Below are 21,043 nucleotides of genomic sequence, written 5' to 3'. Positions count from 1 at the left end.
ATCAGGAAAGGGGCGGGTGCTCAAGCCCCTCTAGCCCCCCCCCCCCCCCCGCCCCTCTGCACGTCCCTAAGCGTGTACTTTCTCGGCCATCTGGGAACGCCCCCTCGCTCTTTGATCCTTTGATCTTCACAAAGGACCATTCTGACGTCACGTTCGACGTCACGTTCTCTGCTAGTGCTTAAATAGGGAGCTCCTTTAACGGTTTACATTGGAGCATTTTCAGAAACAGACCGTTGTTTTAGACAAAGCTAATACGTATTTAACCCGTGAGACCGTGCCTTAAACCTTTAAAAAATGTCACAGGACTCATTAAATAACTTACCTTCTGGAAGTGATAGTGGAGATGAGTCACCAACAGTGCAGTTTCAGGCTGTTGAGACGAGTATGTCTCAAGTTCACAGAAACATAGCACTTCTAATTAAAGTTATTAAAAAAGAAAACGCAGATCTCAAGCAACAGCTCGAAGATAGTAGGGAAAAAAACGCAGATCTCAAGCAACAGCTCGAAGATAGTAAGAAAGACGAGTCAGAACTCATTGAAGGCCTCGAAAATATTAACAAACAAAACGCAGATCTCAAGCAAGAGCTCGAAAATAGTGAGAAAAAAAAGTCAGAAGCCACTGAAGACCTGAAAAATATTAAGAAAGAAAACGCAGATCTCAAGCAAGAGCTCGAAAATAGTGAGAAAAAAAAGTCAGACGCCATTGAAGACCTGAAAAATATTAAGAAAGAAAACGAAGATCTCAGGCAAGAGCTCAAAAAACTTAGGAAAGAAAACGCAGATCTCATGAAAACTGTGGCAAATAAACAGCGCCTACTAGTAGGTTCAGGTCTTGCCGCAGTGGCCATTGTTGTTCCTGCAGCTTGTTGGGCCATCTCACAGCTTTTCGGCTGAACTGAATGTCCCGCTCTGTGGGATCATGATTATTATCATGATCCCACAGAGCGGGACAGAGCGCTATAATTGTGGGTAACTGTTATAGTTAACAGTTACCCACAATTATACTTTACTAGTATTACTACTTATTTACTTTAATTATACTTTAAAAAAATAATAATGATGTTTTCCAGCCACAGTCCACCTTCATCCTGGCGCTGTTCCCGCTGGTGCAGGGTCCGTTCTTCGGCAAAGGTTTCTCCATCTTCCTTGATTTTGTCCATCCACCGTTTCTTCGGTCTGCCTCAAGGCCGGCGCCCTTCTAAAATATGCTGTGCTCTCCTTTATGTTTGATTTTATTTTGCCCCTCACACCCCCAACCAGTCACGGCAGAAGACTGCCCCTACCTGAGCCTGGTTCTGCCAGAGGTTTCTTCCTGTTAAAAGGGAGTTTTTTCTCTCCACCGTTGCCAGAGTGCTTGCTCATAGGGGATCATTTGATTGTTGGGGTTGAATTTTTGGGTTTCATTTAATTGGCTTGAACTGAAAAACCTAAAAATTCAGGTGAGGGTTTTACATAGTGGAGAGCACTGCTTTTGTTAACTGCACTTTTTTATTTGTAGTTTTTGCAGTGCTTCCTACTACAAAAACTACAAATAAAATCCTTGCGGTTAGCAGCAAATCAAAATAAATAAACACATTTTAAAAATATCCACTACTGCTCTGTGTGTTTACTTCAATGAACAATTGTATGTTTTTGTGGTAGAAGATTATAGATTGTCCAAATATGTGAGAGTTTTAAAAGTAGCTCTGCATGAGATTTACTGTGGCACAGATTGTTGAGCAGATCGTGTGTTGATCTGAGTCCTGTGATTTCCAGTAGTGATTTATTCCCATAACAAAATCAAATTGTCCTCTGCTGCCGTGTTGTTGCACAATGAAAATGATGGAGGTTTCAGAAACAGTCCGGCCCTGGTTACTGTCTCAGATATGACACTAGTCTTATCCTGTCTGCTTCTGTGTGTATATATGTAATATGCATATCCACATAATTATGGATTATTATAATTATGATATTTAATAAACACACACTGTGTTTTAAAGAACATACATTAAGAAACTGATTGTATTAAATTTTTATTTCAAATATATTTCATTATATTTTTTGTCATCATTTTATTATAGATTAAGTGCAAGAGTTGTTAAGTGTGGATAAATAAATAATAGTTTATTGCAATAGCAAATTGTATGGAAGAAATATAGCATCATCAGAATTCAAGTATTTTTAGACATTGAATTTATAACACTGAATTTTTATCCTCTAAATTTCCCTGCAAAAAATTCACCTGCAAAAATTCACCTGCAAAAAATTCACCTGCAAAAATACAACTGCAAAAGTGATGAACTTGAATGACCCAAGCCAGAGCAATCAGCACTAGATCGAGTCGAGCGGCTCTCAGCCAATTAAATTACGCTGTTTGATCACATGACACCGTTAGCCAGCAGTGTGTCTCCTAAAAGAGAGCTGTTTAAAGGTGAGTGATTAAGTTTTTCTCCTAAATAGAGATCATTACAGAACGCGTAGTCCTGCTTAAAATCCCATTTATTTTTTATTTTATTTTATCATCATCTACTCGAACTAAGGAAAACGTTTGACTAACTCGAATACAATTTCCACGCCTCCCCTGCCTGTCTGCAGAGGCAGTTTTGAATTTAGGAGCAGCAAGATGGAAGCGGCAAACCCTGGCGGTTCTCCGGTAAGTATATTGTTTTTTATCTTCAAGTTTGTCTTTTGAAACGTTAATTTTATTTAAATCCGTTGCTCACGTATAAAGTACACAGACGGGGTCTTTGCTCAACTCGTCTGAGGCGTGTCTCACTAAGCGCTACATGCTAGCATCTTGCTAACCGAGCTACCCTTTACATGCTGTGCTTTAGAAAATAGGATACTTGTAAAAAAAACAAAGACTCCGCAGATATTGATAGATAGACGAACACTGCAAATATAATGTTGGAAACGAGAACGGCCTTTGGTGAAGGGGTAAAATACAGCATGAATAAAGCCATAGAGTGAATGGCTGCCATGGTTGCAGAACGGCCTGATTTAATGACAAGAATGGGGAAGAGTGAGGTGAAGTGAACCAAAGCCACAAGGCGGCAAAAGGGCAGTGATCTGTCCGTCAGTATGAAGTTGGTGTGTGCTTTGGTGAACAAAAACTCGAGACCGGTAGCAGGAAGATGGGAGACTTGTGTTTCACTGGAATAGTGGTGAATTAAAACATCCTTTGTTGGGGACATTTAGGTGTAAATGCATCCATACAGGCAAGACAGAGGCAGACCAGACAGTGAAGAAAACAAGGCAAACATTAGAAATATTAAAACGGAAATATAGGATTAATATAACATACGATTAGGGAAAATGTAAGGAACACAATGTAAATGATATTGTAAAGTCATTAAAACAGCATACTCTGATTAAAAGAAACATGTAATTGGGTAGGATAATAATAATAATATTAAAAAACATGTACAAGATGGGTATGTATACTTGTACCCAGAATTTAACAACTATAAAGTTGTAGCATGTCAGTACCTTACCCCATCCATTATATCCACACTTTCAGAAAAGGATATGGTCAATATCTTTACAAATACAATCTAAACTTAAATGGGATATTCCCTCTGCTTCTTGTATACACCCTCAGGGTTTGTGATCAGCCAGCGGCTGATATGATCATTAATCCTGTAAAATAATATTCTTTCGGTTTATGAATCTGTTTGCATGGATTTCTTAATCCGTTTCCACTGTTAGCAGAAGTTGTGCATGCAGTTTTGGTGTGCTGCTCTCCAAGACTACAAGCTGCGTTAAAGGTGGAAGTAACTGGCCGATTTTCCACTGTTGAAGATCAGCTGTGCCCATTTGTTGCACATTGTGGGAATGGAGAGGTTGAGGCCCTTGCAGGCTACCCACAATTTCCCCAAACTGAGCGATTATACATCTTGCTTCCATATTTGTATCTTGTGTCACTAAAAATACATTTTATTTTAATTTTATACATTGATTAATGACCTGCAGAATCTCCTTATCATATTAAGTGATTCATAATTGTCACTTTATGCTTTCTCCATCTCTAAAGTGATGACATCCTTGCATTACATCCTTTAGGTTCATTTTCTGCAGGCAGGTTTCTGAGAGAGAACAGGCAGATTTACACTATAACATGCAGCGTTCTATAGATGGACACATAAAGAAATGAAAAATTACATGTATGTGCTAACTTTCTAAACACTTTGTTACATTAATGATTAAGTAGATAAAACACATTTATGTCGGCCTTGGCTGATAGTTCTTGTCTTTAAATTAACTTTGTGTGTTTCAGGTCCTGCACTCTCAAAGACTGAATGAACCAGCATTGCAGCCATGGGTCACTGTGAGCATCACAGGGAAGGTTGAAGCCGCCCACTGCACCTGTAAGGCCGGAGTCGCGGAGACCTGCAGTCATGTCGCTGCTCTTCTGTTTAATGTAGAAGCAACAGTGTTGATCTGTGGCACAAGGACTGTTACAGATGAACCTCCATACTGGGTTTTGCTGGGTAATATGACCAAGATACAGTCAGAGGTTGGCCATAAGATAGACTTCTCCTCTTCAGCTGCCCAAAAAAAGGCTCTTGATCAAAACATAAACAGACCATCTGTAGTGACAGGTAAAAGGAGCTGTCCTCAAAAAAGAAAAATCCCACCTGCTACTGTGGAGGAGTTGTCACTGCTATAATGCCATAATGTTTTATCTAGGGGTCTAGATTTATGCCTGTAGTGCACTGCCGTGTAAATAATTTGCATTTACTGAATATGTACTGAGTGAGTATCACTGTTCAAAAATTGAATAAAGAAACAAACAAATTTTTGCCTTTTTTTTTTTTTATTTTATTTTATTAAAACCACTTTATAGAACATCACATCAGTTACAATGTAGAATCCATGTCACTGGAGCATTTTGATTCAATAAACAGTAAAAAGGTGAGCTGTGAAGACCAAGGACAAGTGCAGTTCACAGGTTTTCTATCTGAAGAATCCCAGAAGATTGCATGGTGTCATTGCCCAGCAGTTGTTCGCAGGACATATGGACTCAACCTCAACAATCCCTCACACTGAGCAGCATGAAGTGACAGTGCAGAGGAACTCCCCTTTAACAAGAAGAAACCTCCAGCAGAACCCGGTTCAGTACCAGCAGCCATCTGGGTTTGGAGGAGAGAGACAGAGACGCAGAACTACCAAAAGTATATTTTTTTTATGTGATTTACTGTTGTTGTAATTCAAGCCCTGACTGTAGAGCAGGTAAGATATAAAGTTGCATCCTAAATTCCATGCTCATGCAGAGTGTTTAGTTTATGACTTTTTCACCTGGTCATTTCTTGATGAACGAATGGTCTTTCAGGGTTGACCAAGCTGGTACCCTGGCCACCTTGACTCTGTTCTCTGCAAGATGCTGCAAAAAACAAAATCATATGGAGACAATATTGGACACAAAAAATATATAACAATTTAGTTAAATGTAGCATTAACTCATAAGTCTTGCTAAAGTAAACCTTGTATTATGATTCATCACAGCAGCAGTTCAGTTGGATGATGTCAGCAACTGCAGCAAGTGTCTTGCTGACTGAATAATTTCATCTTGCATTTTCTGAAACAAACACATCAAGACAGAAACAATTTATAAATTAACGTTCGATAAAATCTAAGAATTAATCATTTATTAGATACCAATATGAATATGTCTACCATAAAACTTGCGTGGAGCGAAGTTACATTCAATCAAGATGGTCTGGCATGCTACAACTTTATAGTTGTTAAATTCTGGGTACAAGTATACATACCCATCATGTACATGTTTTTTAATATTATTATTATTATTATCCTACCCAATTACATGTTTCTTTTAATCAGAGTATTCTGTTTTAATGACTTTACAATATCATTTACATTGTCTTCCTTAATATAGTATCTACTCTTTCACTTTAATCAGCTTCAGTTCCGGTTACATCCAAGTTTTCATGTTATTTTTATTTTTTTTTATATTTTAATCTTTTTAAACCTAAAAAATGTACAAATATGCAATGTCCACTCCCCAAAAAACATATCTTTGCTTTTTTCTTTCTTTCAATCACATTGACTCCTTACATAAACGTTTGGAGGGGCTATAGAAAAACTTTATACAGAGATGTATTAAAGGACAAAGTCTGTGGTTAAGTCATAAACACTGCAACTGTAACAGACATGATACATGAGCACTGTTGCATTAATATTAACAATCTGATAATGAGTGTGCTGCTAATTAATATCCCAGGTGTTTTTCTACCACTCTAACCATTGAGGCCTGAACAAAAGGGCAAAATGACTTAGTCACATTAATGTTACCTGCTTATGCATGTCTGAAGTCGGGCTTTATAATAAGTAATAAAAGTCCCATCAGGACAGGAATTGGGTGACAAATATTCATGTTTAAATAAATTAGAAACGGATGAAGCACAATATACACAGTACACAGCCAAAGAAGAAGAGCTATATCTTCTGTTGGTGTACAGCAACAGCACCATTTTATTAAAACCTGTCCTAATAACTCAATTTACTGAGCCATAGCCTTTTGTAATTTGGCGCCATCTAGTGGTTATATTATAAAAACAGCTAGTAAAATACAAAATAGGGACTTTCAGGCCTTTGTTGGTACAAAACCAGTTTGTGTATCTGAGCTAACAAAAGTCCACAACCGGGAGACTCTTTGTTAATCAAACAATGACAAACCTTTGCTGAGGTTTATTTGCATGTTATTTAAATCTCTGTAATATTAGTGCATCTTTAGAATAAAAACAAGAACTAGAACAATAGAGACAATATAACAAACCCCAACTGTGTAATAGTATACCTACTAAAAATGGTTCAAAAAGATTTCAAGTACTTAAATTACAAAACAAACATAGAAATGTTTAAAGGGTACATTAATACCAAATCTACATTTTTACCATCAGTCTTAAGAAGGAGTAGGACTGTCCTTTGGTGCCAAAGAGTGCTGACACTTGTTGTCATCTTTTGCTTTCCCCTGGGCACTCTTGTCACTTAAAAAAAAACCCCAAAAAAAACAACCCCGTTATCATTACTTCAAACTGACTATGAAGAAAATCTATATGATTATTTTGGATCCTGCATCAAATCCACAGTGAGACATCGGTGTAGGCTCTCAGTCATCCAGGTCATGGTAGTGGAAGGATTTTTTTTTTTGCCTGTCCCATTTGGTTCTTTAGCCGTCAGAATTGTTGTCTGAAGACCAACAAGGATACCCAATGGATTTACTTTGCCAAATGGTCATCACGGCCTTGCCGTATTGGTCCATTTGATCAACCTTTGTTGTTATTATTTACTTTATTTTATTTTCAGTTGTTACAGACGAGACAGACATGACTGAGGGATAGGAAAGGGAGACAGAAAGATGAAGGAAAAGAAAAACAGAAGGGAAGAGGGATAGTGCGAAAGGGAACTTAAAAAGAGAAAGACAATCCTGTGAGATGTTAGCCCAAGATTAAACAAAGATTCTTCCACAAATTGAATTTTTGGTACAAAATCTCTAATATTAGCTATTGTGGACCAAGTGCCTACCCACTTAGCACTACTAGCAAAATAAAATCTGAAGTATTTTTTGGTTTGTGTTGGACTCTGTGCTGTGCTGTACATTTTAAATAAAAGTGTTTAAACTATTAAAGTTGTTCTGTAGTGCACTTTTTACTGAGCTCTGCGACCGAGCTGTCATGTACAAGTTTTGTTTGAATTCCCCTAGAAACCTCACAAACAGATGATGCTTTGTGTTACAGAAAGGAGCTACAGGAGGCCTTATACCGCTACACCACAGACACCCTCACCTACATCCACACAGTCAGAGCATTCTGTGAGATCTTCTCTAAATGGATGCTCTGGAGAGACACCGAGGTAGAAATGATGAGCGATATCAAAGATAGACTTGACGCACTTGACCTAAACATCAACCATGTTACTAAATCAGAGGAAAAAGGTAAAGCCTTTGTGGAGTATATGAAGAGCAAGGTGACTGTGAATGTAGACAGCAAGTGTGCAGAGCTGGAGAATGAGCTGGTCGAAGTGTTGAAGGACACTGCAAGTGGCCTGGAGAGTCTCAGCAGCTTCCTGGATGCAGTGGAGAAGCTGGCAGTGACCTCGCTGCATGTGTTCACGGAGAACCAGGTGTTACACCTTCCAGAAGGGATCAGTCCTGAGTATGTTCAGGCTGTCATCTTGGCTGCACGAGGAATCTGTCCTCTGCTGCTGGAGTTTAAAAGAGACGACAACGCCTTCTTCCTTCCCAAACTCCAGAATATGGAAGTCCCATCATATCAGCTAGACAGATACATACAGACCTCCAAGACAATCTGTGAGAAGTTGGACAAAAGGTAAACAAATAAATAATATACAAAATATTAAGGAATTTTTCACATTAAGTATCATCTATTGTATAAAATAAGTTGACATGCGTTCTTCACAGCTGCTTCAGTGACTTTGGTCTGAAGATGGCTGTAGAAACTGTGGTTGATCTTGATGTGGATTTGTCTGAGGATGACATACAGAGAATGCTTGATCACGTAAATCAGCTTGATGAGATCAGGTAAGTTTTTCTGTTCCAAAATATGTGTCAGCACAGAGCTTGTTTTGTTTGTTTGTTTTTTCATCTCAGGGGTCAGATACTGCTGGTGTCCTACAGGCCTGCATAAGATGTCCTTTGATGTTGGTGCTGTGACGTAGACATTGCCGCTGCAGTGAGACCAGTTTCACTCCTAGTGCATCAGGGGTCTTGGACTCCAGGCCTCGAGGGCCGGTGTCCTGCAGGTTTTAGATCTCACTTTGGGCCAACACACCTGAATCAAATGATTAGTTCATTAGCAGGCCTCCGGAGAACTTCAAGACAAGTTGAGGAGATAATTTTGCCATTTAAATCAGCTGTGTTGGATCAAGGACACATCTAAAACCTGCAAGACACTGCCCCTCGAGGCCTGGAGTTCGAGACCCCTGATAAACATGCTTGCCTGGACACTACACTATACAAAAAAAAATGATGTAGCTTCTGGATCTGAAAAGTGAAGCCAGTGTAGATGTTTCTTAACCTCCTAGGACCTGGCGTCCACATATGTGGAGATCACATTTTGGGTTGTCTAGACCAAAATACAAAATTTTGCTCTACAAAGTCCTAATATCCACTTACGAGGACATTATACTGCCACTGTTCTATCAAAATTTAAAACAAATGTCCTCATATGTGGATCTCATTTCTCTCAGAAACAAAAATCAGGTAAAAAAAAAAATCAGGTAATTCTTTGTTTTTACATTCATCAGGTCCCAATCAGCCCAAATAGCAAAGAGAAATTAAAAATGCATGACTTGAAAGAGTTTGGGTCGTAGGAGGTTAAACCTTTAGTCTTGTTCATGGGCTGCAGGGAGGACTTTTATCCCTGCAACCAAAAAAATGTTTTGCAGGACACATGACATGTTTTTGTTGGTCATGTAGCCTTAAAAGCTAAACCCAAATATTGTTAATATTGCAATAACATGCTGACATTTTAAAATGTGTCACCCCACTAATTCTTTTTAAATTTCTTCTCTCAGGATGAACGAGCAGTTCCGAATGGTGTTCTTGTTCCAGGAGGAACCGTGCCATGGGTTCATTAGCGAGTTTGACAAGCGACAGCCCACCATGCTGCAGTTTCTGGAGCTGGAGGAGACAGCTGTTCAGTTAGACAAAATGAATAAGGGGGCAAAGATTTCCAGTGTGGCAGGCAGCTCCGTGGGGGCAGTTGGAGGTGTGCTGTCCATTGTTGGTTTGGCATTAATTCCTTTCACAGCAAGAGTTTCTCTAGCTTTGACAATGACTGGAGTCGGGCTGGGAATCACCAGTGGAGTCAACAGCGTTGTGACCACTGCAACAGAGGTTGGAGTAAATGCTACACAACGAAAGAAAGCCTCTGAAGTCTTCAAGAACTTTATGGAGGATGTACAGAGTCTCCAGAGTTGTCTGGAGGAGGTTACCAGTCAAACCATCGCCAAACTGGACGCACTTGACATAAATATGGTTGTGGGAGTTGGCAAGATTGCAGCTAACGCTGGTACTATTGGAAAGGATATTGATGCACTTGTTGATGCCGCTTCTGCTGTTAAGGTGTTACAAACTGAAGAGCTGCTCACGAGTGCTGGGAAAGTTGTGGCTCAAGAAGGACAAGCGTTACGTAATGCACCCAGGGTGGCTTCAGATATCCCAGATATTGGTCAGGCAGCAGCCAAAGGGACCCTTGCATTCTCCAAGTCAGCAAGAGCAGGTCTCATTGCAGTTAATGCTCTCTTCCTCGGCATGGATATTTTCTTCATCTGTAAAGACAGCATCAGTCTGGCTAAAGGCAGCGAGACTGAAGTCTCACAATTCATCAGAGCCAGAGCTGCACTTTGGCGTTCAGAGATCGACTCATGGCAGAAGATGCATGACTCTCTGAATGAAGGTTTGCCAACATCAGAAAAAAAGAAGGCTGTCCTGGAGACTCCAATTTATCTGGAGATGGAGGTGAAGAAACAGAGTGAAGCAGAAAGGGTAGAACCATCTGCTGAATGATTAAAAAAACTGCAATGAAACAGTTGTAAATTACTGATCACTGAAGTGCTCGACTCATGCTAACTGAAAAATGATCAGATCATAGAGCCGTTTTATGTGGAAAATGTTTGAAAGCAATCATCAGACTGTAGGTCTTTTCAGTAACAGCACGCAGCGAGGCATCCTCATGCTGTAATTACATTAATTGCCAATAAGTCAACTGAAAAAAATGTATATTCTAGAGTTGTGATTACTGCAATATAAAGTATCAGAGAAAATATCTGTCAATGCAAAATTTGAATAATATATGTGATTTGTACATAATTCTGCTGAACATTTTATTTGTACAGTCAAATATAAAACCTTATTAATAACATTATTTAAGAATTACTTCCAGATATAGACATTTTTTCTGTAATATAGTTCTGTTATTACACAGTAATTACATGAAGTTCTGGTGCATAGATTTTAGAACAGATGAAATATTCTTGTACCAGTCTGACCAGTCTGCTGTGTGTGTACTGCACTGGTAATTTAACAGCAGCACTAATCACATGTAATGATCATAATGTAAATGTAGTCTGTTTCTTTTTGTATAAATACGTGTATCCTTAAATTTTCCCTCTGTTGATATATAAAGTTTTAACTTATCCAGTGAAATGTGTTAATATCCAGAATTGTTTTAGTGAATATAATTAAAAAGCTATGCCTGTGGTTGATGTGGTTGATTTAATACTAGATGAAAACTAAAACAAAAAAATAGATGTTGTAGTTTTTCTTGTTTAAGAATCAATATTTTACATAAAAATAGAATTTAAATTTTTTCAGAACATTTAGTCAGACTCTCTGATAATGTGATAAACATGGATACCTTTTCCAGTGGCCTCTTACACATTTGCAAGCTTCACTTATAAAACATGTGACAGCTGTAATTACAGTTTCAAAGGCAAATATATGATGATGATGATGATATCTTCCAGATGAAGCAAAACAGAATTCCCACAACTGTGATGCTCTTAATTTTATTGCTACAGTATTTAAAAAGGTCATTGTTGGTATATGTGCATATTGTCCTTAGAGTAAAACCTGTACGTTTATTTGTCACAGCTGCCCTGGGCTGTATGTATGTATATATATATATATATATATATATATATATATATATATATATATATATATATATATATATATATATATATATATATATATATATCAGCTTGTTAGTGTCGGTAATTGTGGCTGTAGGTATCGTCCGTAGTGCATTAGCATCATCTAGCAGACCTTCTGAGGGTACACGTAATCTTGGTAACCGGCTACGGGGGGGTCCAGGTTTCAAGCTTGGCCATGATCTTTCAGGTCAGTTTCTCTCGCACTCAACGATCCTTCCCGTATCGCACTTGGGGCTTGGTACCCAATCTTGGGTGGGGGTGATGATATCTCCCCCCCTGACCTGGCGTCCTGGCTCCCCCTTGCCGTAGCATTTATGTTGTACCTCATCAATCTCTAGCTGTGAGAGCAGTCCCTTCTTTCGAATGTTGTAACACTGAGCTACTAGTTGTTTTGCCGTCATTGTGGATGTTGGGTATCGAAGAATCCATAGGTCCCTCATCCTATTCATGTAACCCCTTCTGCCAGGGTTACTTGCGTAGTAGCATTCCAACAACGCCCTGTTTTCGTCTCTTGCCCACCGATGCCTTCTTGTTCCAGTAGCCCACTTCTCGTCAGGGTGCCCTGGTTCCTCAACACCTGACGTGGACCTTGTTGATCCGGGCAATATATATATATTTTAAGTAATAAAATATGTAAATTTTTATTGTTATTCAGTTCTTTGTATTGCTCTTTGAAAGCTAAAACCATGTTTAAATGTACATACTTGACTAAAGTAATGTGTGGCTTACAAAACCTCTTTACTTTTTTACAAAAATTAAGGCAGTTTTGAAGGCAAGAGGGGTCCAACGTAGTAACAACAAGGTGTACCTGTGAGGTTATATCAGTAATAGTCATGTTAAACACTATGTGATAAAATAAAATTACTTTCACCATTGTTTGAATTTACTTTATCTTCAGCAGGATGTGCCTATATCAGATCTCTGCCTCTCGGGCTGTAACCACAGCTGTGGGAAGATTTTAATCTGAAGCTTGCAAACCAAACAAAAGTGTAACAGGTTGCTTTAGGTTTGAGAACAGATTTAAAAAGGTGTCTACTTCTATGATGTCAGCCAACTGTAAATCATCTAATCCCTGTTTGATCTGATTGTTTGATCTCCACTTGGTGTGTGTGTGCGTGCTTACCTTGAGAGTACTGTGTGCTTGCGTCTGTTAGAGCTTGCTTCGGCATCCTCCGTGGGCGATGTCTCTCTCCCTTCTAGGTGGCCCCGGTATTCCCCTGGTAGCCCCGGTATTCCCCTGGTAGCCCCGGTATTCCCCTGGTATCCCTTAGCTTGGTTCCCCCTAGCTGGCCGTTGCTTCCCCTTGGTTGGTCCCCCTTCCCCGGCATATCGCTTCGAAAAAAAAAAAAAGAGGTTATGCGCCGGTCGGACCATGCTGTGCAGCTGCCGGCTAGCGAATAGCTCGGCTACAGTGAGGAAACACGGCAGGGACACGGCTTCAGCGTTCAAGCATACGCTGTCGCCTTGGCACTGTGCAGCTCGGCTGTGGGGAATTACAGTGGGGGAATTATGCTACGGTTCGTGCCAGCTAATTGGTGCTTCTTCCCAGGTTAAACCAAAACGAAACTAAAAGCTAAAACTAGTTGTGAAAAATAATGTTGTTTACTAAAATAAATATAAAAAAAATAGACTTTTGAGAAATAATTAAAACTGAAACGATTTTGTGAACGTGGAAAACAAACTGAAACACTAATCAAGTTGTCCAAGTTGAACCAGTGTTTGAAAATGCTGAAATACAACAAATATTTTCTCATTTTTCTTCCCAAAAATTTCCCGACAAACATACAATCCATCATCTCATCACAAATGCAATTTCATTTTTACATGCGGAAAAAGTCCGAGAATGTTAGTTACTTTGCCTTTCTGGGGACAGCAACAGTACGTCAATGAGTCTAAATCACCTATGAGTACATTGTCTTTAGTAATATCATATTCATACAGCTTACATCTATCAAATAATGTATGACATTTGCAACGATTGCTTTCTTCTCACTCGTGTGCTTTTGTTGTATAATGGCATAATAAGGACTACACTACGTGTTTCATAATGCTTAATCAGCATTCACACTGATTTGTTAATGTGTGATGTACTGCAGTGTTTTTTCTGCAGTTACTCTAAATATATGTTAAAATAGTATAAATGATTTACAGTTAATATATTTATTTAATGATTTTAACCAATGACTGTATAAAAGATGGACGACGCGACAGCGCCTCCTCCCATTGTGCAAAAATAAAGCAAAGTATTTAAAAATAAATTTCATTTCATTATGTATGATCTGAGCATGCGCAGAATGATCCACAGCGCTCTTTGATCCTTTTTTTAAAAATTATTATTAAACTTTATTGAGAAACAGTATACAGAACGTGTATACAACCAGGGCAAAATTAATATATCACAGGGGGTGTAGTCTTTCCAAAATGTTCTAGCGTATGAACAGATCCAGAAGAGGTGCTGCACAGTCTCAGGATGGCTTCCACAAAATCCACAGTTCACATTTATGTCCCTTTTGAACTTTGTCATATAATGATTAGCAGGATAAAATTTATGCAGTATTTTAAATTAGACTTAAATGAGACTTCCTTCACTTTATTTGTTACCAGATACTTGTTAGGAATTGTCCACTGTCACTGACAAAAGAATTCCAATAAGAGACCACATGTGGAATAGTTAGAGATTCTGTCTGGAACAAAGCATGAATATTCTTATTACTTTTACTATGGTTTGTTAGACAGATTCTTCCTATGTGTGAATCCAAAGGGTTGGGGGGAGAAACAGAAGATATGCAAGGTTGAATACCTTTAAAAAGCATTATAATACCCGTAGGTATTGCATCAAATAATATGGCATATTCTTTGGGTGTGGCTGGAAATTTATAGGTGTTTAAGAATTCTGAATAGGACATAAGCTGCCCATTAGGATTAAACAGCTGATTCACTAAAACAATCCGTTTCTCAACCCACATAGAAAAATAATAATGATTTATTTTTATGCACTATGTTCCTATTATTCCAAATTAAATACGTATGGGGTGTAAAGTTGAGTATATATATATATATATGGGACCAAGCTAATAGAACTTGTTTGTGAAACATCGACAAGTTTTCTGGAAGCTTATCTATATTATAATCACAACCAAAGATAAAATTTAGACCACCAAACTTAGAGAAAATGTGGTGAGGAATAAAATTCCAAATGGATATTGGATTTTTAAGAAAATGTTTAGCCCAATTAATCTTAAATGTATTGTTTAGAGTAGTAAAATCCAAAACATTGAGACCACCGTGTTCATAGTCATTCATCACTACACTTTTTCTGATGTAATGTGTCCCGTTTTTCCAGAGGAAGTTGAAGAGCATTCGGTCAATATCCTTACAAGTTTTGCCGTCCACATGCAGAGAAATTGCTGCATAAGTCAGTCGAGACAGACCTTCTGCTTTTGAGAGCAATACCCTTCCTCTTAAACTTAAATCTCTCTGCAACCATTGATTTAAATTGGTTTGAGATTTTTTAATAATTGGGGGAAAATGTAGTGAAATTCTGTCTTTTGGATCTTTGCAGATAATCAGACCTAAATATGTTGCTTCATTTTTAACTGTTATATTACAAATACTCTGAACATTACACTCTTTGACAGGTAATAATTGACATTTATTTAAGTTTAGCACCAATCCAGACCCTTTTGAGAAATCTTCTATTACATGTAAAGCAATTGGCACTTGGCTGGCATTTTTAAGAAAAATTGTGGTATCATCTGCCAATTGACTGATGACAATCTCTGTCTGCTATATTTATACCTTTCACAGTGCTATTCGAAATATGAGAGGCAAGAATTTGGGTGCAAAGTAAAAAAAAGATAAGGGCTAATTGGGCAACCCTGGCGTACCCCTCGATTAAGACTAAAACGAGAAGTGGTGCCATTTTTCATTCTAATAGAACTATTAGCATTGGAATACAGAGTTTTGATATCTTAGCAGAAGATATCACCAAAACCAAATTTCTGTGTAAGAAAGTGTAAGAAATATAAATTCATGCTCAATTGAGTCAAAGGCTTTATAGAAGTCCAGGAGAAGGATAAATGAGTGATCAGATATTAATGCTGAGTAGTCCAGAATATCCAAGATGAGTCTAATATTATTGGAGATGTGTATGTTTGTCATAAATCCAGACTGTGTCTAATCTACAATATCATCCAAAATATATTTCATTCTTCTAGCTAGCAATAGAGCTAATATTTTATAATCATTATATAGGAGGCTTATTGGTCTCCAGTTGTCTATAAAAAGTAGGTCCTTCTTAGGTTTGGGAATTAAAGTAATAAGTCCTTGAGTAAGGCTGGGGGGAAGAGTGCCCCTTTCAATACTTTCATTATAAACCTGCAACAAAAAGGATGCAAGATGAGAAGAAAATGATTTATAGAATTCAGCCACCAGCCCATCTGTGCCTGGAGATTTGTTGTTTTTAAGAAATTCAATAGATGTCAATATCTCTTTTTCAGTAATTGGACTGTCACAAAAAAGCCTATCAGCACTTTTAATCATTTCAACATTATTTACAGAGTCAATAAATTGGGTAGCGACCTTTGCGTTATAATTGGATTCATACAACTTTGAGTAGAAATTACAACAAAATCGAGAGATAATTTTTGCATCATCACTGACTGTACCATTTATATTCAATTTATGAATAGTATTGGCTTTAGATCTACTTTTTTCTATGCGGAAAAAATAAGCAAAATTCTGAAAATGGAGTGATTGTATTCTACTACCAGACAAATATAATGACCCAAAGAGTCACAATCTGAATGTAGAACAATACCTCCGAAGCTACCTTTGAGTGTTGTGACCCCAGCTGACCTCTCTGTGGCGTGCGAATACCAAACATCGTTACCCCACTGAGACTTCCAGAAGTTCACATCAGCAGATACAGAATGGCTTTCTTGGAAAAAACAAAAATCACTTTTATATTTCTTACCAAACAAAATAAGGCTTTACGTTTACAGATCTGTCTCAACCCCCTGGCATTAAGGGAAACAATAGAAAATGACAATTAAGAAAACACAAAATAAACCGCTAGAAATTTAAGGAACCAATATTGTGTGCTTAACAAAAAAATAAACCTCACTAAGGGACCGAGCATTGCAGGGATGAAAATAACTCGGCATAAATACAAGAAATATTTTTTAAGGTACAACTCAGGTGCTGAAACTTAAAGTGTCCTCGAAATATAAATGAAGCATAGACTTAATGATCCAAAACATCAGAAGGATCAATGAAAAACATTCAACCAAGTCCAAACAACTGTGCAACATTGTAGGGACTTTTCTATTCCTTAGCTCCCCCGTATTCACCTCTCATTCTGAAGACGGGAAAACCTCCGTCCCATTAACAAAACCCCGGCATCCGACGTAATAGGCCTTTTTATTTTCTCTGCGAGCCTTCTCAATAATAGGCCACATCTTGCTGCGGCGCTCCCTCTCTTCTCAGGAAAGGTCCTCAGCCAACTTCAGGTCCCGGTTCTCCTTTAAGAATGGAGATAGCCTGTGGAAAGCAGCCAAGACATCTCTGGTTCTGCGGGAGATGAACTGGATGATAATAGGTCTGGGACTGATGTTGTTTGGGCGTTTGGAGCCGACCCGATGTACAGTGTCAGAAAGTTGATTTTTACATTCAGGCAACAGGCCTGACAAATCTCAACAGCAACTCTCCATGTATCATCCTGTTGCTCTTCCTTGACACCAAACAGCCTGAGGTTTCACCGTCTGGAGTATCGCTCGTGATCTGTGATTCTTTGCTGGTCATACGCTCTTCCTCTTTGGAGATTTTCTGCTCCAAAGTGCCCACTCTGCATTTGACATCTTTTATCTCTTCACATGCAAAGTCCAGTTTTTCTGATCCAGGTCATCCATTCTTTCGTTAATTGACCCTGTGCACGAGAAAATGCTAACTTCCTGGTTTGAGACCGGATGTGGGGTTGTACATTTCCGGTAGCTTTACTTTGCGGTCAATCGCTACTGCAAAGATATACTCCAAAATTGATGTGAAAACTCGAAAACGGAACGATCGCGTTAAGTTACAAAGAGGAGAAGGTGGGAACACTCACCACTGTTGTGTCATAAAAATCTAATGATCAATTTTGACGTTTAAAAAGTTTAGATCGATCAGTTGTTTACATCACTAAACACAAGCAGAACTGCATCACTGCAGCAGAAGCACATCTCTGTATAGTGACTGGTCTCATGATTTAAACAGGCAAATGTTCAGCATTCAAACTACAGGTGAACAATAGTCAAACCAGATGTTTTCCGTTATGTCGATATCAGCTAGTCAAGTACACACCTACACAGCATGTTAACAAACCGTGAAAAAAAGCCACACAAAAAATTAATGATTGCTGGTAACGGTTTCTATACATTAGTATTTACGAAGGGTATGTTGTGACTTACCTTCAAAATTACAGTGGTCCCTCGCTATAACGCGGTTCACCTTTCACCTCGCTGTTTCACAGATTTTTTAGTGCAAGTTTGCATGCTTTTTTACGTCCTGCGTCCTGATCGCTGTAGACGATCTCCTCCGTCTCTCCTGTACAATACAGAATCGCTGCATCTATCGCTAGCAGTGTGACTCTGAAGTGCAGTGCTGTATGTCCACGATGTACACGAAACGTTTTGCACCGTCAAAAAATAAAATTGGCTACTTGATTTCACCTATCACTGGTTATTTTTAGAACATAACACCTGCGATAAACGAGGGACAGCTGAGAAATATAACATTTGAATCCATTTTCTCTTTTCCCCTGAGGCGTGGGGGAAAAATATCGACAAGTCGATGAACATCATTTACAGATATATTGGGTAAATGCCCGAGACATCTATAGAAATGTAAATCGCCGCTTTATTTATTTATTTGCTTAACTTGTTTTGGACCGTAAACAGGGCGCGAATAGGACACCGGAAACAAAGCTCCCCACAGGAGTTTCCGCACCGGAAGTAGCATATGCTAACGTGCACATAGTCAATTAGCTTTGACAGAGTTTCAACAATATCCACGCTATCTACCTTTGAATGCAGGGCTTTCTTTGGCGCCGGAGACTGGCTGGGTGAGACGGGTAGAGGTGGAAACTCGTCCATTACGTCCACAGTTATTGGGAGAGGTAGTGAAAAAGCCGTGTAGTCATGACCGTAGTCAAGCAGTGGGTTTACCGACCCGGCTGTTTGGCTAGCATTAGCCTTTAGCAGTGCTTCGTTGTTGGAGCTAGCCGAGGGTCTTTTATTGTCACGCTGTGACAATAAAAGAGGAAAAAAAAAGAGGAAAACTATGGAAAATCATCAGCGCCTAGTGGAAGAAGCACAGTGTATAAAAAATAGCAATGAAAACGCAGAACTAAGGAAAACTATGAAAAATCATCAGCGCCTAGCGGAAGAAGCACGGCGTATAATAAATAGCAATGAAAAGGCAGAACTCAGGAAAACTGTGGAAAATCATCAGCGCCTAGCGGAAGAAGCACAGTGTACAATAAATAGCAATGCTCCTGAACCTGAGGAGGCTGAGACCCATGGTTCGTGGTGTCATGGTGCCAAACGCCTACTTAAAATAGGTTTAGGTCTTGCCACAGTGGCCATTGTTGTTCCTGCAGCTTGCTGGGCCATCGCAATGCTTTTCGGCTAAAGTGAATGTCCCGCTCTGTGGGGTCATGATAATAATCATGACCCCACAGAGCGGGGATTGCTACAATTGTGGCTTCTGGTCCACATCCACAATTACAGCCCTACTGTAATTGTGGATGTGGACCAGAAACCCCTTAAAAACAGTAATAATATTTTCCATCCACAGTCCACCTTCATCCTGGCGCTGTTCCCGCTGGTGCAGGGTCCGTTCTTCAGCAAAGGTTTCTCCATCTTCCTTGATTTTGTCCATCCACCGTTTCTTCGGTCTGCCTCAAGGCCGGCGCCCTTCTAAAATATGCTGTGCTCTCCTTTATGTTTGATTTTATTTTGCCCCTCACGCCCCCAACCAGTCATGGCAGAAGACTGCCCCTCCCTGAGCCTGGTTCTGCCAGAGGTTTCTTCCTGTTAAAAGGGAGTTTTTTCTCTCCACCGTTGCCAGAGTGCTTGCTCATAGGGGATCATTTGATTGTTGGGGTTGAATTTTTGGGTTTCATTTAATTGGCTTGAACTGAAAAGCCTAAAAATTCAGGTGAGGGTTTTACATAGTGGAGAGCACTGCAGTTGTTAACTGCACTTTTTTATTTGTAATTTTTGCAGTGCTTCCTACTACAAAAACTACAAATAAAATCCTTGCAGTTAGCAGCAAATCAAAATAAATAAACACATTTTTAAAATATCCACTACTGTTCTGTGTGTTTACTTCAATGAACAATTGTATGTTTTTGTGGTAGAAGATTATAGATTGTCCAAATATGTGAGAGTTTTAAAAGTAGCACTGCATGAGATTTACTGTGGCACAGATCGTTGAGCAGATCATGTGTTGATCTGAGTCCTGTGATTTCCAGTAGTGATTTATTCCCATAACAAAATCAAACTGTCCTCTGCTGCCGTGTTGTTGCACAATGAAAATGATGGAGGTTTCAGAAACAGTCCGGCCCTGGTTACTGTCTCAGATATGACACTAGTCTTATCCTGTCTGCTTCTGTGTGTATATATGTAATATGCATATCCACATAATTATGGATTATTATAATTATGACATTTAATAAACACACACCGTGTTTTAAAGAACATACATTAAGAAACTGATTGTATTAAATTTTTATTTCAAATATATTTCATTATATTTTTTGTCATCATTTTATTATAGATTAAGTGCAAGAGTTGTTAATTGTGGATAAATAAATAATAGTTTATTGCAATAGCAAATTGCACCTTGGAGTCCTTAGGTACTGTGCAGGGCAACTAGGAAGTGTGTTCCGGACTCACTGTTAGGATCCACTGATTTAGTCACTGATCAACCTTCAGTCACATAGAAGGTCAGAGCTTCATATTTATGGGATTAATGTGCAGTTTCATTGAATCTGTATTTATCTGTAAACAGGGTTCACATGGGTGCTTGAAATATGTGATGTTTGGTGCAGTTTTCCTGTTTTGTGGGAAAGAAAGGCTTTTTAAGTCAACCTAAGATGATTCGTTTTCATTTTCACATGGTCTTAGTGAGGTGATGCAAAGTGAAACATGCTTTCTGTGGGGTTTTTTTTGGCCATGTGCTGGGAAAGCTTGAACATGGACCTTGAAAGTGCTTAAAAAGTGCTTGAATTGGAGCCAGAAAAAGGCGTATGAACCCTTGATTGGGAGGTATATAATATTAAAATTTAAATATTATATAATATTAAAAACATTTTTTAAACATTCTT

General features: G+C 38.7%; 2 protein-coding genes and 1 long non-coding RNA gene across 3 annotated transcripts in view; 2 read left to right on the top strand and 1 right to left on the bottom strand.

Annotated features, from left to right (window-relative positions):
• The window catches only part of LOC146519612 (uncharacterized), a 31,005-nt gene extending 12,028 nt beyond the window's left edge, over positions 1 to 18,977 (bottom strand). The window contains exon 1 of the mRNA XM_085156468.1: positions 16,508 to 18,977. The gene's annotated coding sequence lies outside the window, so the exon portion shown is untranslated. The remainder of the gene's footprint in view (positions 1 to 16,507) is intronic.
• On the top strand, positions 83 to 20,019 carry LOC146519611 (uncharacterized). The gene is made up of 2 exons (XR_014873657.1): positions 83 to 823; positions 19,178 to 20,019. It is a non-coding gene; the product is annotated as an uncharacterized LOC146519611 (long non-coding RNA).
• LOC146519613 (uncharacterized) lies at positions 4,997 to 11,228 on the top strand. The gene is made up of 4 exons (XM_085157518.1): positions 4,997 to 5,153; positions 7,703 to 8,327; positions 8,420 to 8,539; positions 9,535 to 11,228. Exons 1-4 carry the CDS (start codon positions 4,997 to 4,999, stop codon positions 10,526 to 10,528), a joined length of 1,896 nt encoding a protein of 631 aa, XP_085013644.1. The 3' UTR covers positions 10,529 to 11,228.
• Positions 20,020 to 21,043: the final 1,024 nt, after the last annotated feature.

This window comes from Neolamprologus multifasciatus, chromosome 4 (genome assembly GCF_963576455.1).
Source record: "Neolamprologus multifasciatus chromosome 4, fNeoMul1.2, whole genome shotgun sequence".
In the NCBI taxonomy this organism is placed as follows: domain Eukaryota; kingdom Metazoa; phylum Chordata; class Actinopteri; order Cichliformes; family Cichlidae; genus Neolamprologus; species Neolamprologus multifasciatus.
The sequence above is the reverse complement of the archived record's forward strand: the minus strand, read 5'-3'. Positions and strand labels throughout refer to the sequence as shown.